Source organism: Haplochromis burtoni, unplaced genomic scaffold (genome assembly GCF_018398535.1).
Source record: "Haplochromis burtoni strain Fernald_Lab_line unplaced genomic scaffold, NCSU_Asbu1 Contig_1232, whole genome shotgun sequence".
Lineage (NCBI taxonomy): Eukaryota > Metazoa > Chordata > Actinopteri > Cichliformes > Cichlidae > Haplochromis > Haplochromis burtoni.
The window spans coordinates 47,150-61,695 of record NW_024583593.1 but is presented as its reverse complement, the minus strand read 5'-3'; the positions used below and the strand labels follow the sequence as shown (position 1 = coordinate 61,695).

Genomic DNA, 14,546 nt, shown 5'->3' with positions numbered 1-14,546 from the left:
ATGGTAGGTCTTAAAGGGTTAAGCACCGGCACCGTTTCAAAAGTACCGGTTTGGCACCGGTATCGGATAAAACCTAAACGATACCCATCCCTATTCCTAATACAAGCATTTTAGGTTAACTTGCACTTCAAAGCTAGAGCCTCTAGCTGTGCTACTGACCCTGAGTTGGATAAGAAGAAGAACATGGATAGATGGATGTTTTGATGATTTAAACATATTTCTTCAAATCACCTCCCAGTACAGTAGTTTTGATGACAACCCATCTTAAGCAATGATTGAGAATCCAGAATTCTTGGGTGTAGATAAAGGCTGTATCCCATTTACTCATCTACTCGCTGTGCATGCAGCATAAACATTAGCTCAGCACAGTTAAATGGTGGTTCTTATGTAACAAAATACTCCCCATGAGACTGACGGGATATGAGGAGTGTTGTGAAAAGTCACCATCTGACCTTTGCTCTGGATTTCATCCTCTGCTGGCCAACTTTTTCTCCAATCAATCAATTCAAATTATATACAGTGTCCTAAAATGGGGAGAACACTTAAAGAAATTTACAACCAGGCAAGTGAATGGTATAAAATAATAATGTTTATCAAAGACCATGCCGGGCTTCTTCACATCTAAACAAGGCCTTCTGGTGAGTTTTGTTGTTTTGGAGATGTTGGCATTTTTTTAATCCATACAGAAAAATGTAATCCTTAAAATGAAAATCTCCAAACAACAATCTAGGAAGTGTTTACTCATTGGACAGGCTTTCAAAACACAACATTGTAATAACTGTTTAATGAAACCTGCTTTTTCAAATCTGCTGTTTCCACAGTTAATGTTTCCTTTTTGTAGAGCATTTAAAGAAGGAAACTGTGCCTACTTCTTTTTATAACCAAGTCCATTAAAAACTATGAAAACAATCTGTGGCCAACTGGAGCTGAGTTTATGGAGACAGAAACACAGAAGAAGACAGCAAGGTAACTAAATAGACATCTTTTTGTCTTCCACACTCAGACAAATAATCAAACTAACTAACTAACATCCCTGCTTTCGAGTACAAACTCTATGGTTGTTCAAGATGCAATACGTCTTACAACATGCTGCTGATTTTATTTATCGTTTCATCAGGAAAGACACTGCAAACTGCTCAGATTCAAATAATTTATTTTACCCAGAAAAACAAAAATATTTAAAAAAAAAAAAGTTAAAGAATTCTTTGTATTTCCTCTCACAGTATGAAAATCACAGATTTAATATTGCATACATCTACTGCATACATCACCTAAACATCCAGAGCAGCACAGGTGGTGTCACGGTAAAAAGCAATGTGATCTATCTGCTATTCACACTGTGTGTGTTGGTGCAAAGAAGCAAACTGTGCACAGTGAAACACTGTGTGGCATAAATATACTTGAAAACAAATATTGACATCGGCATTACTTTCCTTAGCATTTTAGATAAGCGGAATATAAACATTTAACAAGTGGGGTTTAACCAATGTGAAGTGTCTGTTAACCACCATAGCTCCTCTTGTGCAAGCCCACAGTGCATAAACATAAGCAGGATGATGCGTGAACAGATAATGAATATAAACACAATTTATTCTCAGATGAGAAATTAGAATTGCTGACAGATTATACAGGTTAATACTGAACACTTAAAATGTCCTGATATCTGCTACATTTTAGTGCGCTACAGCCATGTCGCAATGTTTATATAAGGTTTATAAAGTGCTGCCACAAAGTATCCCAAAGGTCAACTGAGCAGAATTTATCATCATAACAGAAGTTTCTACAGTCTAGTTTCCATCCAAACACTGCACACATTTGAAGACATTTCAGAAAATCATTAAGCTCAAAGCAAACTTCTATGCATATCTGTTTCCATATGTATGTGTGACTGCATGAAGGTGGATACTTGAGTATAAGTAGCTGATGATGTTAAATTTATTGCCGGGTGTTATCACAACCACTGCAGAACAACAGTGTGCAAATTATATATTACAAAAGATCACCAGCAAAATTAGTAGCACTGCCAAAGAATGCAGAAAAAATGAAATTATATTTACATTTGTTTCATATATTAATTTAACTAATGCTCCCCCTCGCCATTAGTTCTCACATACATACTGTATGCTTCTATCTGACATGCTTCATGCACGATTAGTGCATAAAAAGCTAGTTTCAATTGCACTTTGCCACATTTCACTGTTATCAATGCATAAATTTTTTTGAACTTTAAAAGTATTTTTTCTTCTTTTTTTCTGAACTTACACCTCAGATTTTATATCCAAAATGGTCAAAAAATGCAGGTGGATGGAAATATCTTTAAGTTTTTTGACTTACTCATACAATGATTGTCGATAAATCAAAGATGCATGGATTACCACGTTAGCAGATGACAGCCTTCAGACAAAGATTTTGAGAGTTGTCAACATCAATCTGCAAAAATCTACAAGGAGAGTCTGTTGTGCAGGTGAGGTCGGACCGAGTCCATTAAACAGACTATTCTGTCCTGTCTCTGCAAACTGCTGGAAATCAGGTCCCATTTGGAGAAACACAGTTAAACAGTCAGAGGCTACACTTTAATTTATCGCTGCAAATATGCTGAGACATGGTGCTTTACATCGGCAGTGCAATGGTCATGAGAGTCTGTGTACTTGAGATGCAACCTTTCTAGAGTTCATGAAGTCTTTTCAAGATCGCAGGCACTGATTATCACATAAAACTGAACTGAAGAGCTGGAATTAAACCCAGTTTTTCAGCACACTAAAGTTTCTAATACGCTTCGTATTACAGCATTTCCTTTTTTGTTTTTCATTGTCCAACAACCCTGTCCGCCTCGCCTCTCAGCTGCTCCAAATCGTCCTCTGAGCTGTGCCGCACCCCCCTTGAGAAAATCTTGCGACGTGACTGGGAGCTAAGGTCCAGCAGATCAAAGGAATCGGAGGAGAAGAGGCTATCCTCGCTCACAACACTAGAGGGGCGGCTATGACGGCCCTCAGCATCCCCTGCAGTCTGGAGGAGATGCTGCAGAGCCTCTGGGAATATCGCAGGAGTTGGAGAGGGAGAAGACTGGTGGTTGTCAGGAAGATCCAGGCTGCGAGAAAACTTTCCATTACGTTTCAAAATACCCTTACGTCTTCTTACTGCTTCTGTGCGCATTGTGGGACTGTCTTCAACTCCTGGGAGACATGTTTGTTGTTTGTGGGAACAGGACTGACCTGCATTACTGTCTGTACTTCCTACACCTGAGCCCCTTCTGTCTGATGAGGAACCATAACCTGACTCCCCACCATACAAGTTCTTTAGTATCCCTTTCTTGGGCATTTTGGACGACGGCTGACTGAATGTAGTTGGAGACAGAAGGCTGGTTGATAGGACGTCAACATACGCATGAGTAAGACCGTGTGTTCGACAGGGCTGCGGTGCAGTGTTACAGAGCTGAGAGGGGGAGTTATCCCTGGGAGGGGTGTGAAAGACTGAATCTAAACTTCTCTGGTGTTTCAGAATACCTTTGGGCTTTTTTCTTTCAAAAGTGGAAGTGGAGGAAATCACCACGGAAGAAGCAGTTGCTAAACAAACGTCACTGCAAGCTCCCTGTGCAGTCTGGGGAATCGCATTCTCCTTGCGAGACTTCCTAAGACTCGATATTCCACCGCGCACCCTTGCACCTCCCCCACATTCGTGCTTTAGAGGTAAGCTGAAGTAAAAGGGGTTGGAAGTGTGTTGAGGAAGACCGGAAGAGTCTGAGGACAGGCAGTCTGCATCCACCGTCAAACTGCTAGCAGCAGCAACCTGATTCTGCCAGTCGATGTAGCGAGCCAGCAGCGGGGAGGGGCACTCTTGGTGTGGAAATGAAGGGCAGTTACACACACTCTCTTCATATCCCCAGTTCACCCACCAGTGGTTAGCCACGTCCTCTATCGTGGCTCTCTCATCCACACGCACTGTCAGCAACCAGCCGATGAGAGCACAGGCATCTGGAGGGGACAGAGTCAACAGTTATTTATGGCCACTACGCTGACAAACCAGATCCCATTTGACAGCTTTAAAAATATATATAAAAAATAAAGTTATGAAGCTTTACCAGAGGGGGGGTTGGGTCTGCGATAGCGACCTTGGCTGATCTGCTCTGTGAGTTTTGTGTGACTGGCCCCATCGAATGGCATGCTGCTGTAAACAAGGGCATACAGCAACACCCCCAGTGCCCAGCAGTCCACCTAAGACACAAACACATACAGAATGAAATATTATATTATTTTAAAGCATATTCATGAACAAAATAAGATGTACTGTGGTTTAAAGCTACACTAATCCAGAAGATATGAATTTTACACTGCTAAATTAGTGTAATTTAGCATTGCACTAATATAAATAACAATGTTGGATTCATGAAAGACACAAAATGCAGCAGAACCAGCGACATCATAATTTTTTTACATTTTAAAGAGCTTTTTTTCATGCCAGCATCTGGTGCCTACAATACCCACAATGCAAGTTGTTAGAATTAGCTAATGTACTAGAAACCTGTTGTTTTAAAAGAAAACCAGCCACATGTGGTGACATTAAATGATGATGTAATCTCACCAAAAGCAGCCCTCCAGTCTTGCAGTAAACAAAACTGATTATTCTGTGAACATTTTAAAACAACCTAACATCCATAATGCTGGGAATTAACAGCATGTTGACCAACCTCCGGTCCCTGGTATGGCAGCCCTTTCACAATCTCTGGGGCAGCGTAGAGCGGACTTCCACAGTAGGTTTGCAGCAGCGTGTCCTTGTGGAAATTATTTGAGAGGCCAAAATCAGCCAGCTGCAAAAAAGAAAGAATGCAAATTAACATATTTTGTTAATAATTATTTTTATTTCTTCCTACTGCTGACACTATTCAAAGCTTTCACAGCTGCTGGATGTGTCTGCGCTCATTTTCTGTGTCAAGTAAACACAAGAGGTTCATGTGACACTGTGAATCATAGATGGCGTAACAAACTAACAGCTGTCACATTACAAGACAACAGATCTCAGTCCAGATGTCTCTCCACAAACTCAAAACACTGATATCTCAAACTTTATGTCACAGTGAACTAATCAGTTCACACTGAATCCTGCACTGAGTTTCATTCACTTTAGCACTCGGCCTCACGCAATCTAAATTCCTTTTCAGTGACTATGTACGGAAAGCTTTTAGTCATGTGGGAAAGAAAATACACAATAACTCAAAAGCAATTCCTTTTAAAGGAGCCAAAAATACTGCAGGTATGCTGAGCTTTTGCCAGAGTAAGTGTGAGCGAAGAAAAGGGGAGCGGGCCAAAAGCATCAGGCTGCTTACGCCCACGTAACGGAACAATCACTCACTCGAGGCTCCGAAAGCCATACGCAGACATACTGTGTCTCTCCTCTATCTGCGAAGATTATAAACATGCATGCTGGCTCACTATCAGGCCTCGTGGTGTTAAAAATATTCACAATGACAGCTTCACTTCCATGGTAGAGAGATACGGGGAAACAAAGACCTCATTGAAGAAGACAACACTGTAAATGCAAGCCAGCTCACTGTTCATATATATCCAGTGGCAATTAGCACATTTCTTTGGACTCCCATATGTTTGCATGCATTCAGCCTATAGTGAGACAGTTCTTCATGAAGCTGGAAGAGTGAATGAATGACTACCAAATGCTTACGAAAACAAAGTCAAACACAAAGTTACACTCTACAGACTAATATTCTACTTTAAACCTGACATGACCTAACATTTCACATATCCACCTCTCTCTGCCCCATACAGATGCCATTAAGCAGCTATTGTGCAGACATAACAACGCATTGCACAGAGCCTCGGTCATTTCCTGCAGCAGATGCCGAGAAAGGCCGGTGCGGTGAACCTCCGGTGATGTGGTTGGCAGCGAATGAAGACCCGCAGAGAAGTCTGCACATAGCGTTTTCTTTTGACAGACAGAGCACACATACGTAAACCCCCTGACTGGCATGAATCCTCAAGATTGTTGCTAAATTCCCGGCATTCCCTGCTGACCATGCACAGCTCTGATATAGGGAGAACAATGCCCAAATAAGGCAAGAAATATTCCCTGGGTTCTTTTGTAAGGCCTTACATTGTGTTTTTTCACATTCACTGTGCATTGCTCAACAACACATTGAAATTCCTCTGGGTAGAAAATGCTCCAACATATATCCTGAAAGTACACTGTGTTTGCATTTTATGTTGGAGGCGGCAAAACAATCCACGTAGCATGGATCAGATGATAATGGGAAACTATGAATTATGTATTAAGGTCCAAGATGGCGCTGGAGTGATGGCAGCCTTTCCAAGTAGCTCTGCAACACCGCACCTTTTTCTTAACTTTAACTTTTTTAGACTAGGCTTTTCAAACTTTATTTCACCTTCCTCTACTTATACCTCTTAGATATAGCGATACAAGATGGATAATGCACTTTTTAAAACTTCTGAAACCAGCTCCTTCATCTATTCGAGAGCGGAGCTGCTGGCACTAAGAACGAAGGGACAGACCAGCATGCGACACAACATCCCGGCTGAGATAAAGAGGAGCTACAGAGGCTGCAAAGCTGGAGCGAGGAGAGCGGATCACTGGAGGCGATTCAAACCATCAATCCCGACAGTGATCATGGGCAACGTGAACTCGTTACAGAATAAGATTGATGAACTGTGCGCTCTGAACAACCACAGACTATACCGTGAGTGCAGCTTGTTTATCTTCACGGAGACGTGGCTAACCAAGCTAACGCCGCAGGCTAACGTAGACCTATGCGGTTTCACATCCGTGAGAGCCGATAGGGACACCTGTCACTGCCTACATCCCAAAATGCATCGATGATGTCACAGAGACCAGGACTATCACTGTCCGGGCCAATCAGAAACCATGGCTCACAGGTCAGGTTTAAATGCTCCTAAGGTTGAAAAATGCAAGCCTTCAGAGCCGGGAATTAGGTGAGTCTAAGAACAGCAAGGGCAAACCTGTCACGTGGCATCAGCTACAGCAAAGCTTCAGCGACAGCAGAAATACTTGGAGGCAGTGGCAAGGAATACAAACCATCACAGACTACAAGCCCACTCTACAGACCGTGGTGACACAATCCCCAGACAGTGTGTGGAGATCCCTTGCCAAAATCAGTACACGCAAAGCTCCAGGTCCTGATAACATCCTTGGACAAGCACTGACGGACTATGCTGTGGAACTCACAAATGTCTTCACAGACATCTTTAACACATCACTAGGGTCAGGCCGTCGTTCCCACATGCCTCAAAGCCTCCACCATCATTACTGTACCCAAGAAGTCATCTATCTCCTGCTTTAAGGACTACCGTCCTGTCAAACTCACCTCCATCATTATTAAGTTAAGTGCTTTAGAACGGTTAGTAATCATCAATAATGATTGATTTATATACGCTTTTCTAGGCACCCAAAGCGCTTGTCAACTCACCTCACATATTATTCACTCTCACATCATGCATCAAATCAAATTATCGCTTTCCCCCAACCTGGATCCATTTCAGTTCGCATACCGGTCAAAACGCTCAACCGATGATGGAATTTCAACTGCCCCTCACTCAGCCCTCACACATCTGAACACTAGAGACTCATATGTCAGAGTGCTGTTCATAGACTTCAGTTCAGCATTCAACACCATCATTCCCCAGCAACTCATTCACAAACTGGATCTGCTGGGGATCAGCACCTTGCTGTATAACGGGCTGCTAGATTTCTTGACAGGAAGACAGCAGACAGTACGGGTCGACAGCAACACCTCCAGCCCAAGAACACTGAATACGGGGGCTCCCCAAGGATGTGTGTTGAGCCCCCTTCTCTTCACTCTGCTGACCCACGACGAGATCTACTACAGGGGTGAAGTTAACCATCTGGCAGAGTGGTACAGCAACAACAACCTGTCCCTGAATGTGGAGAAGACCAACAGCGACTCTACTTCCTCTGCAAACTGAGAAGCACAAGAGATTCAACCCCCATTATGAGCACCTTTTACAGAGGCACAGTTGAGAGTATCCTCACCAGCTGCATCACTGTGTGGTATGACTCCTGCATTGGGTTCTGCAGGAAAAAATGACAACGGGTAGTGAGAGCAGCCGAGAGCATTGTGGGGACCTCTCTTGCCTCCCTCCCCAGGAGATCTACTGCACCTGCCTCATCTGGAAGGTCCTCTCCATTACAGGTGACTCCACTCATCCCTTCAACAGCGTCTTCAGTTTGCTGCCATCAGGAAGGATACTGAAGAGCCTCCGGGCCAGAACCAGCAGACTGAGAGACAGCTTCGTCCATTGGGCTGTCAGGATGCTGACCATCTCTGAATCGAGAAGGGGGGCCCAAGGGTACATCTTTTGCCATCCTACAATGCTGTGATTGTAGCCATTCCCCACTTTCTGTGAATGGTACTCATGGCCATTGATCAGTAGGCTTTGATTAGTTGTCATTGATCAATGGTCATAAGAATTTGCATACTAACAATCATGGAACTAACCCCCCAGCACATTGTTCATTCAGTGGCGCTAGTTTCCTTCACTATGCAAATGTACTGTTTATAAGGTTGGGGAAACCTGCAGTCAGCTGAGACTGAAGAAGTCACTTGGATGAGTGACGAAACGTTTCTCCAACTGAAAATGTCCAGATGAACAGAATCAACCTTTTGGGATTTACTTACCTGGATGATTAAGCACGCATCAAGACGTTATTTTATTAAAATTTTAAAATGTTAGCAGCACAAACAAACATTTTTGCAGCACAAACCAGCACAAACGTTTGACATCAATTTTGTTTGATTCCATTAATATGGGGGGGCTGGTTGACCTCTGATGACCTCTAGAAATTTTTGTTAATATCTTTAAAATGATAGTAGCACAAACAAAATATTTTACAGCACAAACGTAGCACAAACGTTTGACATCAATTTTGTTTGATTTGGGTAATGTGGGGGGGCTGGTTGACCTTTTGACCTTTCATTTTCATTAATATCTTTAAAACAGAAGCAGCACAAACGAAAATTTTAGCAGCACAAACCAGCACAAAGTAGCACAGTTGATTGACACCATTTTGTTTGATTTCATTAATAGGGGGGGCTGGTTGACCTTTGATGACCTCTAGAAATTTTATTAATATCTTTAAAATGATAGCAGCACAAAAATTTCAGCACAAACGTAGCACAAACGTTTGACATCAATTTTGTTTGATTTGGGTAATGTGGGGGGGCTGGTTGACCTTTTGACCTTTACATTTTCATTAATATCTTTAAAACAGAGCAGCAAACAAAATTTTAGCAGCACAAACCAGCACAAACGTAGCACAGTTGATTGACACCCATTTTGTTTGATTTAATTAATGTGGGGGGGCTGGTTGACCTCTGATGACCTCTAGAAATTTTTATTAATATCTTTAAAATGATAGCAGCACAAACAAAATTTTTGCAGCACAAACCAGCAAAACGTAGCACAAACGTTTGATACCACTTTTGTTGGATTTGAAGAAGGTGGGGGGGCCAACTTCACTCACATTATAATTTATAACAGCAGATTTCGAATATGTTTTTGTTTGCTTGTTTGTTTGCTTTATAGATTTTTGATTTTTGTAATAAAAATGCTTTGATAATAAAGACTTACATGGATGATACAGATTTTCTTTTAGTTCAAGAAAAGGTTATCATTTAAATTATTTTGGAAAGCACCCTTGAAAACCAGTTTCTGTTTCTTATCTGGACTTGTTGTTGATATGTTATTGTGATGTTTTTCAACAGTGATTTGATTATACCTTCTAGAAAATGTCCACTCTTTCTTTTTTTTTGACAACTTTCAGGAAAAACAGAAGCTGTGGATTGAAATGTTGCCTTTGTATAAATGTTTAATATAGTTTTTTTTTCTGTGTTTTTTGTTTTTGTTTTGTTTTTACTAGAGAGCCAAATGTGCTCAGACCTTTTTCCCCATTTTTTTTTATTTTTCTAGTATCTGTCACTACTATGAACTTAGAGCCCAACAACATTTAAAGCACCAAAATGGTGTAGGTACCATCTGTAACCAGAGAAGCTGCTCCAGCTTTTTTTAAAAATTTTTTAAAAGTCCTCCTTTAAGTGACAGAAACGTCAAATTATAGACTTCCCAACTGAAACTTCTGGGGATATTGTTGGAAATGGAGAAAATAACTTACCATTTCACTTTAAAAAAAAAAAAATCGCTTATTTCATAATTTTAACAAATCATTTTTTTGCAGTGGCAGAAAAATCAATAGAACTTTTTGAAAACAGTTGACTCACAGTCTTGTGGACATCCAAAGCCTCAACAATCACCTGCATTAAAGCCTCATCAGTGAGTTTCCCAAACTAACAAATAGTTAGTTTTATATTCTCCTTAGTTTTAATTTATTTGTTTTAATTTCTTTCAAAGTCTAGTTTTTATTTTTATTTTATAAAAAAAAATCACATAACTTTAGATTTTAATTTAATTTTAGTTAACTATCTTCAAACATACCTGTTCACGTCATGTTAATTATTCATGTGGTCTCTTAAAATGTGCAGATTTCTCTTTAGAATTATTTTAAGGAAAAATGTGCAATTTCATTAAAGTAATTAGAGTGAAACGCTGCATGAATGAGTTTAAGGACAGACTGCTCAGTCATGTATAGAAACCTGAACAGGCCTGCAGCCCCACCAGCACTTGCTGGTCTATTTTAAACTCGTTTTTGACAGTGAACATGCTGTTGACCCCCACTCACCAAAACAAAATGGCACAGAACACGAGAGAACTGGCAGCAAACAAAAACTTGACACAAACAGCCCAGCCTGTGTTGTAGTTTTGGCAAGGAAAACTGACGTAATCTCATTTTAATACTTCTAATCTTGGTTCTTTGGACAACACTGGTATGGTAACTGTTTTTCTGCATGTGCTTAGCAAATATAATGCATGCTATTTCTGCTTCTCTGAACCGTGTGTGCGTGTCTGTGGGCTGTTTATGTGTAGCTCACGCACACAGAGTGTGGTTATCAGCTGCAGGGGTGGAACCACAGGTCAACATGTAGTAGAACGTAATCTACAAACAGGTCAATGGTATTTAGCTTTATGAAGTATATTAAATGTCGCATTAGTTAAGGCAGACTCTTTAACATGATTGGTGTACATGTCAACGTAATTTATAAAAACAAAAGAAAGATGTGCTCATTTGAACCGCTGTTCACACTTAAAAGCATGATCAGAGTTCACACTGCTCATGTGTTCATAATATAATGGCCATTGTGACTGGCATGAGTTAGCTCACTCATGCGAAGCACTCCCGGCTGAGCTAATGAATACACTTGGTACTCATTAGCTCAACGTGAATAAACAAAAAGTGGAACTAAATATGCTCCGTGCATGGATCAGACCCACGGAGGAAAAGTGCATAGTCATTCAGTCTCACGTGGGAGAAAACTTTCCATGCAGTACCTACTGACAACAGTGAAGCTGCGATAGTGAAGAGCAGGTAGATGCAGTTGAAACTGCATACAAGTGTGCATAGACCAAACTTTCACAGATGTTCACTCATTTTGTTTATTGATTTATTTAATTGTAATTACTGATGCATTTTCCACAACTCCCCTCTCTTCAAAACAAGAGTCCATGGATGCTGAGGTGCTGCACTCTGCTCAAGCAGAGCATGGCTCACTTTTGCTAAGGCAGCTAGAGAGGATGAGAACAACTAAGGAGCTCACTGACGTGGTGCTGCTAGCTGAAGGGATCCCCTTCCATTGCCACAAGGTGGTGCTGTCTGCATTCAGTCCTTACTTCCAGGTAAAATAGTCAGGAACAATAAACCGTATGCTTGAAGGAAAATGAAGAACACTATTTAAATTATTTGCAATGCAATTATTTTTATTTTCCTTTTTATTTTCCTGTAAAATACCTGAAGATATGCAATACTCAAAAGCACTTATGCACTACATAAAATTACTTCCATATTACTTATTATTATAAATAATATATAAACATAATACTAAAATTACTTACAGTATAATTATTTCTTTGTTTCCGGTAATTTCAAATAAAATACATTGGAAATCATGTTGTATTGCAGGGGAATTAAGCCGTTCGTTGCAGGCCATATTATAAAGTGTTACCATATTTTTTATTATTTTTTTCTGAACTACTCCAAGCAAATGCATTAATGAGATGCAAGGCTGTAGTTGTATCATTTCTTACTGTTCTGGTGAATCATTGTGTCCAGGCCATGTTTACATGTGGTCTGAAGGAGACGCACGGAGGAGAAATACCACTCAGAGACACTTCTGCACAAAGCTTAAGGCTGCTGCTGGACTACATATACTGTGGCGAGCTCCCACTAACAAACAACAACATCCAGGGAGTGGCCGTTGCTGCCTTTCTGCTACATGTAGACGGAGCCTTCAGGTGGGGTGAAACTGACAGAGGGGTAATTGGTAAAGGTGTCACCTGTTAAAGTGCAAGTTTTATGCTTAAGAAGTACTCTCCTTGTTTTTACTGAGGTAAGGTTGTGCCAGAGTCACATGGAGGCCTGTATGGACCCGTCAAACTGTGTTGGTCTGTACCACTGGGCCAGGAACTTGGGAGCAACTAGCCTCGCTGACTGTGCCTTGCGATATCTTTGTCAACACTTTTCACAGGTAGGGTTTAAGTATTACCAATGTGAAATAATCCCTCAGTCATAGTCTTTAAAAATTGTTCACGAACCTACGATTAATGAAGTTAGGCCTGCCCTAAATTATCAGAAGAATCAAAGTTCAGTGAAGCTTTTGAACACTGAGGAAATCTCTGAATATCTTTTGTTCATTTTGCGATGTTGTTCTTATTTTATCTTCATTACTTACAGTATACTGTCTTTCTTTATCTTTGTTTAACTAGGTTTGTGAAGAAGAAGAAGTGCTAGAGCTGAATGCTCAAAGTCTTGGGGAACTGCTTGGCTTAGATGACCTTAACGTATCACAGGAGGAGGTTGTTTTGGAGCTGGTGCTGCGCTGGGTGGAAAAGTACAGGGGTGACTCAGAAAGGGAAGCCCAGGCTGTGGAGTTGCTCAGGCATGTCCGACTGGAGCTTGTGGATCCTGGATTTCTCCGTAAAGCAAGGAGGAGAAACCCGGTATGAAGAGATTGGAATGAGGTCCAAATATAATAAGGAGCAAGACTCCCTATTTATATTTGTCCTGAGATAAGTATATAGATATATCATTCTTATACTTATGATTCTCTCAGGTGCTTCTGCGGGATACTGAGTGCTTTGGGATGATTGATGCTGTTCTCCAGACGTCAGGTCTCTGCGAGGCCGCAGCTCCTCCTCGCCGAGCTCTTCGCTATGGCATGGAGACAACAGATTTGCTCCTCTGTTTGGGTGGTGTGAATAAGGAGGGCGTCCCTGCGCGGCGTGGAGGACTTGCTGACCTCAGTTTTTGCTTTGACCCCCATGTTAGGAAGACTTACTACATCCCCTCTCCCCTGAGGGGCTGCAGCATAGTGGGACAGATCACAGCAGGCGCAGTGAGCCGAGAAAACATCATAGTGGTGACCGTAGAAGCAGAAGACCAACATCGAACGAAGGGGGTTGATATCTACAGGTTTTAATCCCTTTGCATATCAGAAATCTTTTTATCAATAGGCACCACACTGAATTAACAAATGAACTACTTGTTTATCTTCCAGGTATGACAGTTCAGAGGAGAACAGCTGGCTGAAGTTGTGTTCAGCAGCTTACAGGGACATGTATGCTTTAGGGCTCATAGGAGATGCCCTCTATTTAATCGGTGGTCAGATGAAAGTGCGTAATCACTACGTCATCACAGACAGCATGGAGAGATGGTCACTGAAGAGAGGAGGCAGCTGGCTCAGCTTTGCTCCTCTGCCTCTTCCATTAGCCAGTCACTTTGTTGTGACATTGAAGGAGCATCTTTATGTGCTGGGGGGGTGGACACCACAGGTACCCAGACTCACCATCTTAACCGTTTAAAGCCTGAGCCATGAAATAATTGCCCCAAAAATTCATCTTTTTAAACTGAGTATTTATGGAACCTTCTTACAAAATAAAAGAAAAAATGTATTTGTATATGTGAGTTTGAATTTTTATCATACTTGTTGTGTCTGGCCTTTTTTTTTTTTTTTACATGGTATTAGTTTAAAATGTAATGTAAAATTTATTTAGGTTTTTCACGGGGAAAAAAAATCATACTGAAGTTGTGGAAGTCTCAAAAATTTACAAAAACTTGCCATATAAAATCCACAAACTGGTTGTTTTTCCCCTGAACATTAACATCAGTATTGTACTTTTATTTAAAATCATTTTCGTTTTTTAAAAACAATTCCACACGATAGAGATCGTGAAATAGTTACTGAAATATTTCTGCTTCTCATTTGTCCAATATGTCCCCATGTCCTCATCTTTTTCTTCATCTCTCTGCCTAAATCTCTCTTCCTGCCATTCAGGATCACCCTGACGACGAGCCTGACAAGCTCAGCAATCGTGTGCTTCAGTTTGACCCCGGCAAAGACAGATGGACAGAGTGTGCCAGCATGAAGTACTCGGTAG

At 41.1% G+C, this 14,546-nt stretch overlaps 2 protein-coding genes across 2 annotated transcripts in view; one reads left to right on the top strand and one right to left on the bottom strand.

The window, feature by feature from the left end:
• Positions 1–85: 85 nt before the first annotated feature.
• LOC102299489 (NUAK family SNF1-like kinase 1) lies at positions 86–6,801 on the bottom strand. The gene is made up of 3 exons (XM_005952010.3): positions 4,685–6,801; positions 4,079–4,211; positions 86–3,971 (listed from the first exon to the last, which is right to left on the bottom strand). Exons 1-3 carry the CDS (start codon positions 4,832–4,834, stop codon positions 2,806–2,808), a joined length of 1,449 nt encoding a protein of 482 aa, XP_005952072.1. The 5' UTR covers positions 4,835–6,801; the 3' UTR covers positions 86–2,805.
• Positions 6,802–10,722: 3,921 nt separating this feature from the next.
• LOC121813178 (kelch repeat and BTB domain-containing protein 12-like) overlaps positions 10,723–14,546 on the top strand; it is a 36,173-nt gene continuing 32,349 nt past the window's right edge. Inside the window, exons 1-7 of the mRNA XM_042216750.1 lie at positions 10,723–11,789; positions 12,223–12,404; positions 12,505–12,637; positions 12,876–13,109; positions 13,223–13,581; positions 13,667–13,940; positions 14,444–14,542. Coding sequence (XP_042072684.1) covers positions 11,619–11,789; positions 12,223–12,404; positions 12,505–12,637; positions 12,876–13,109; positions 13,223–13,581; positions 13,667–13,940; positions 14,444–14,542 — 1,452 coding nt within the window. The 5' untranslated portion in view covers positions 10,723–11,618. The remainder of the gene's footprint in view (positions 11,790–12,222; positions 12,405–12,504; positions 12,638–12,875; positions 13,110–13,222; positions 13,582–13,666; positions 13,941–14,443; positions 14,543–14,546) is intronic.

Excerpts from the sequence above, each read along its gene's own strand:
- LOC102299489 (XM_005952010.3), bottom strand. The coding sequence starts at position 4,834 with ATGTTAATTTGCATTCTTTCTTTTTTGCAGCTGGCTGATTTTGGCCTC. Across the intron at positions 4,212-4,684 it reads TGCCATACCAGGGACCGGAG|GTGGACTGCTGGGCACTGGG; the intron begins GTTGGTCAACAT and ends TTTGTGTCTTAG. Across the intron at positions 3,972-4,078 it reads CAGACCCAACCCCCCCTCTG|ATGCCTGTGCTCTCATCGGC; the intron begins GTAAAGCTTCAT and ends TGTCCCCTCCAG.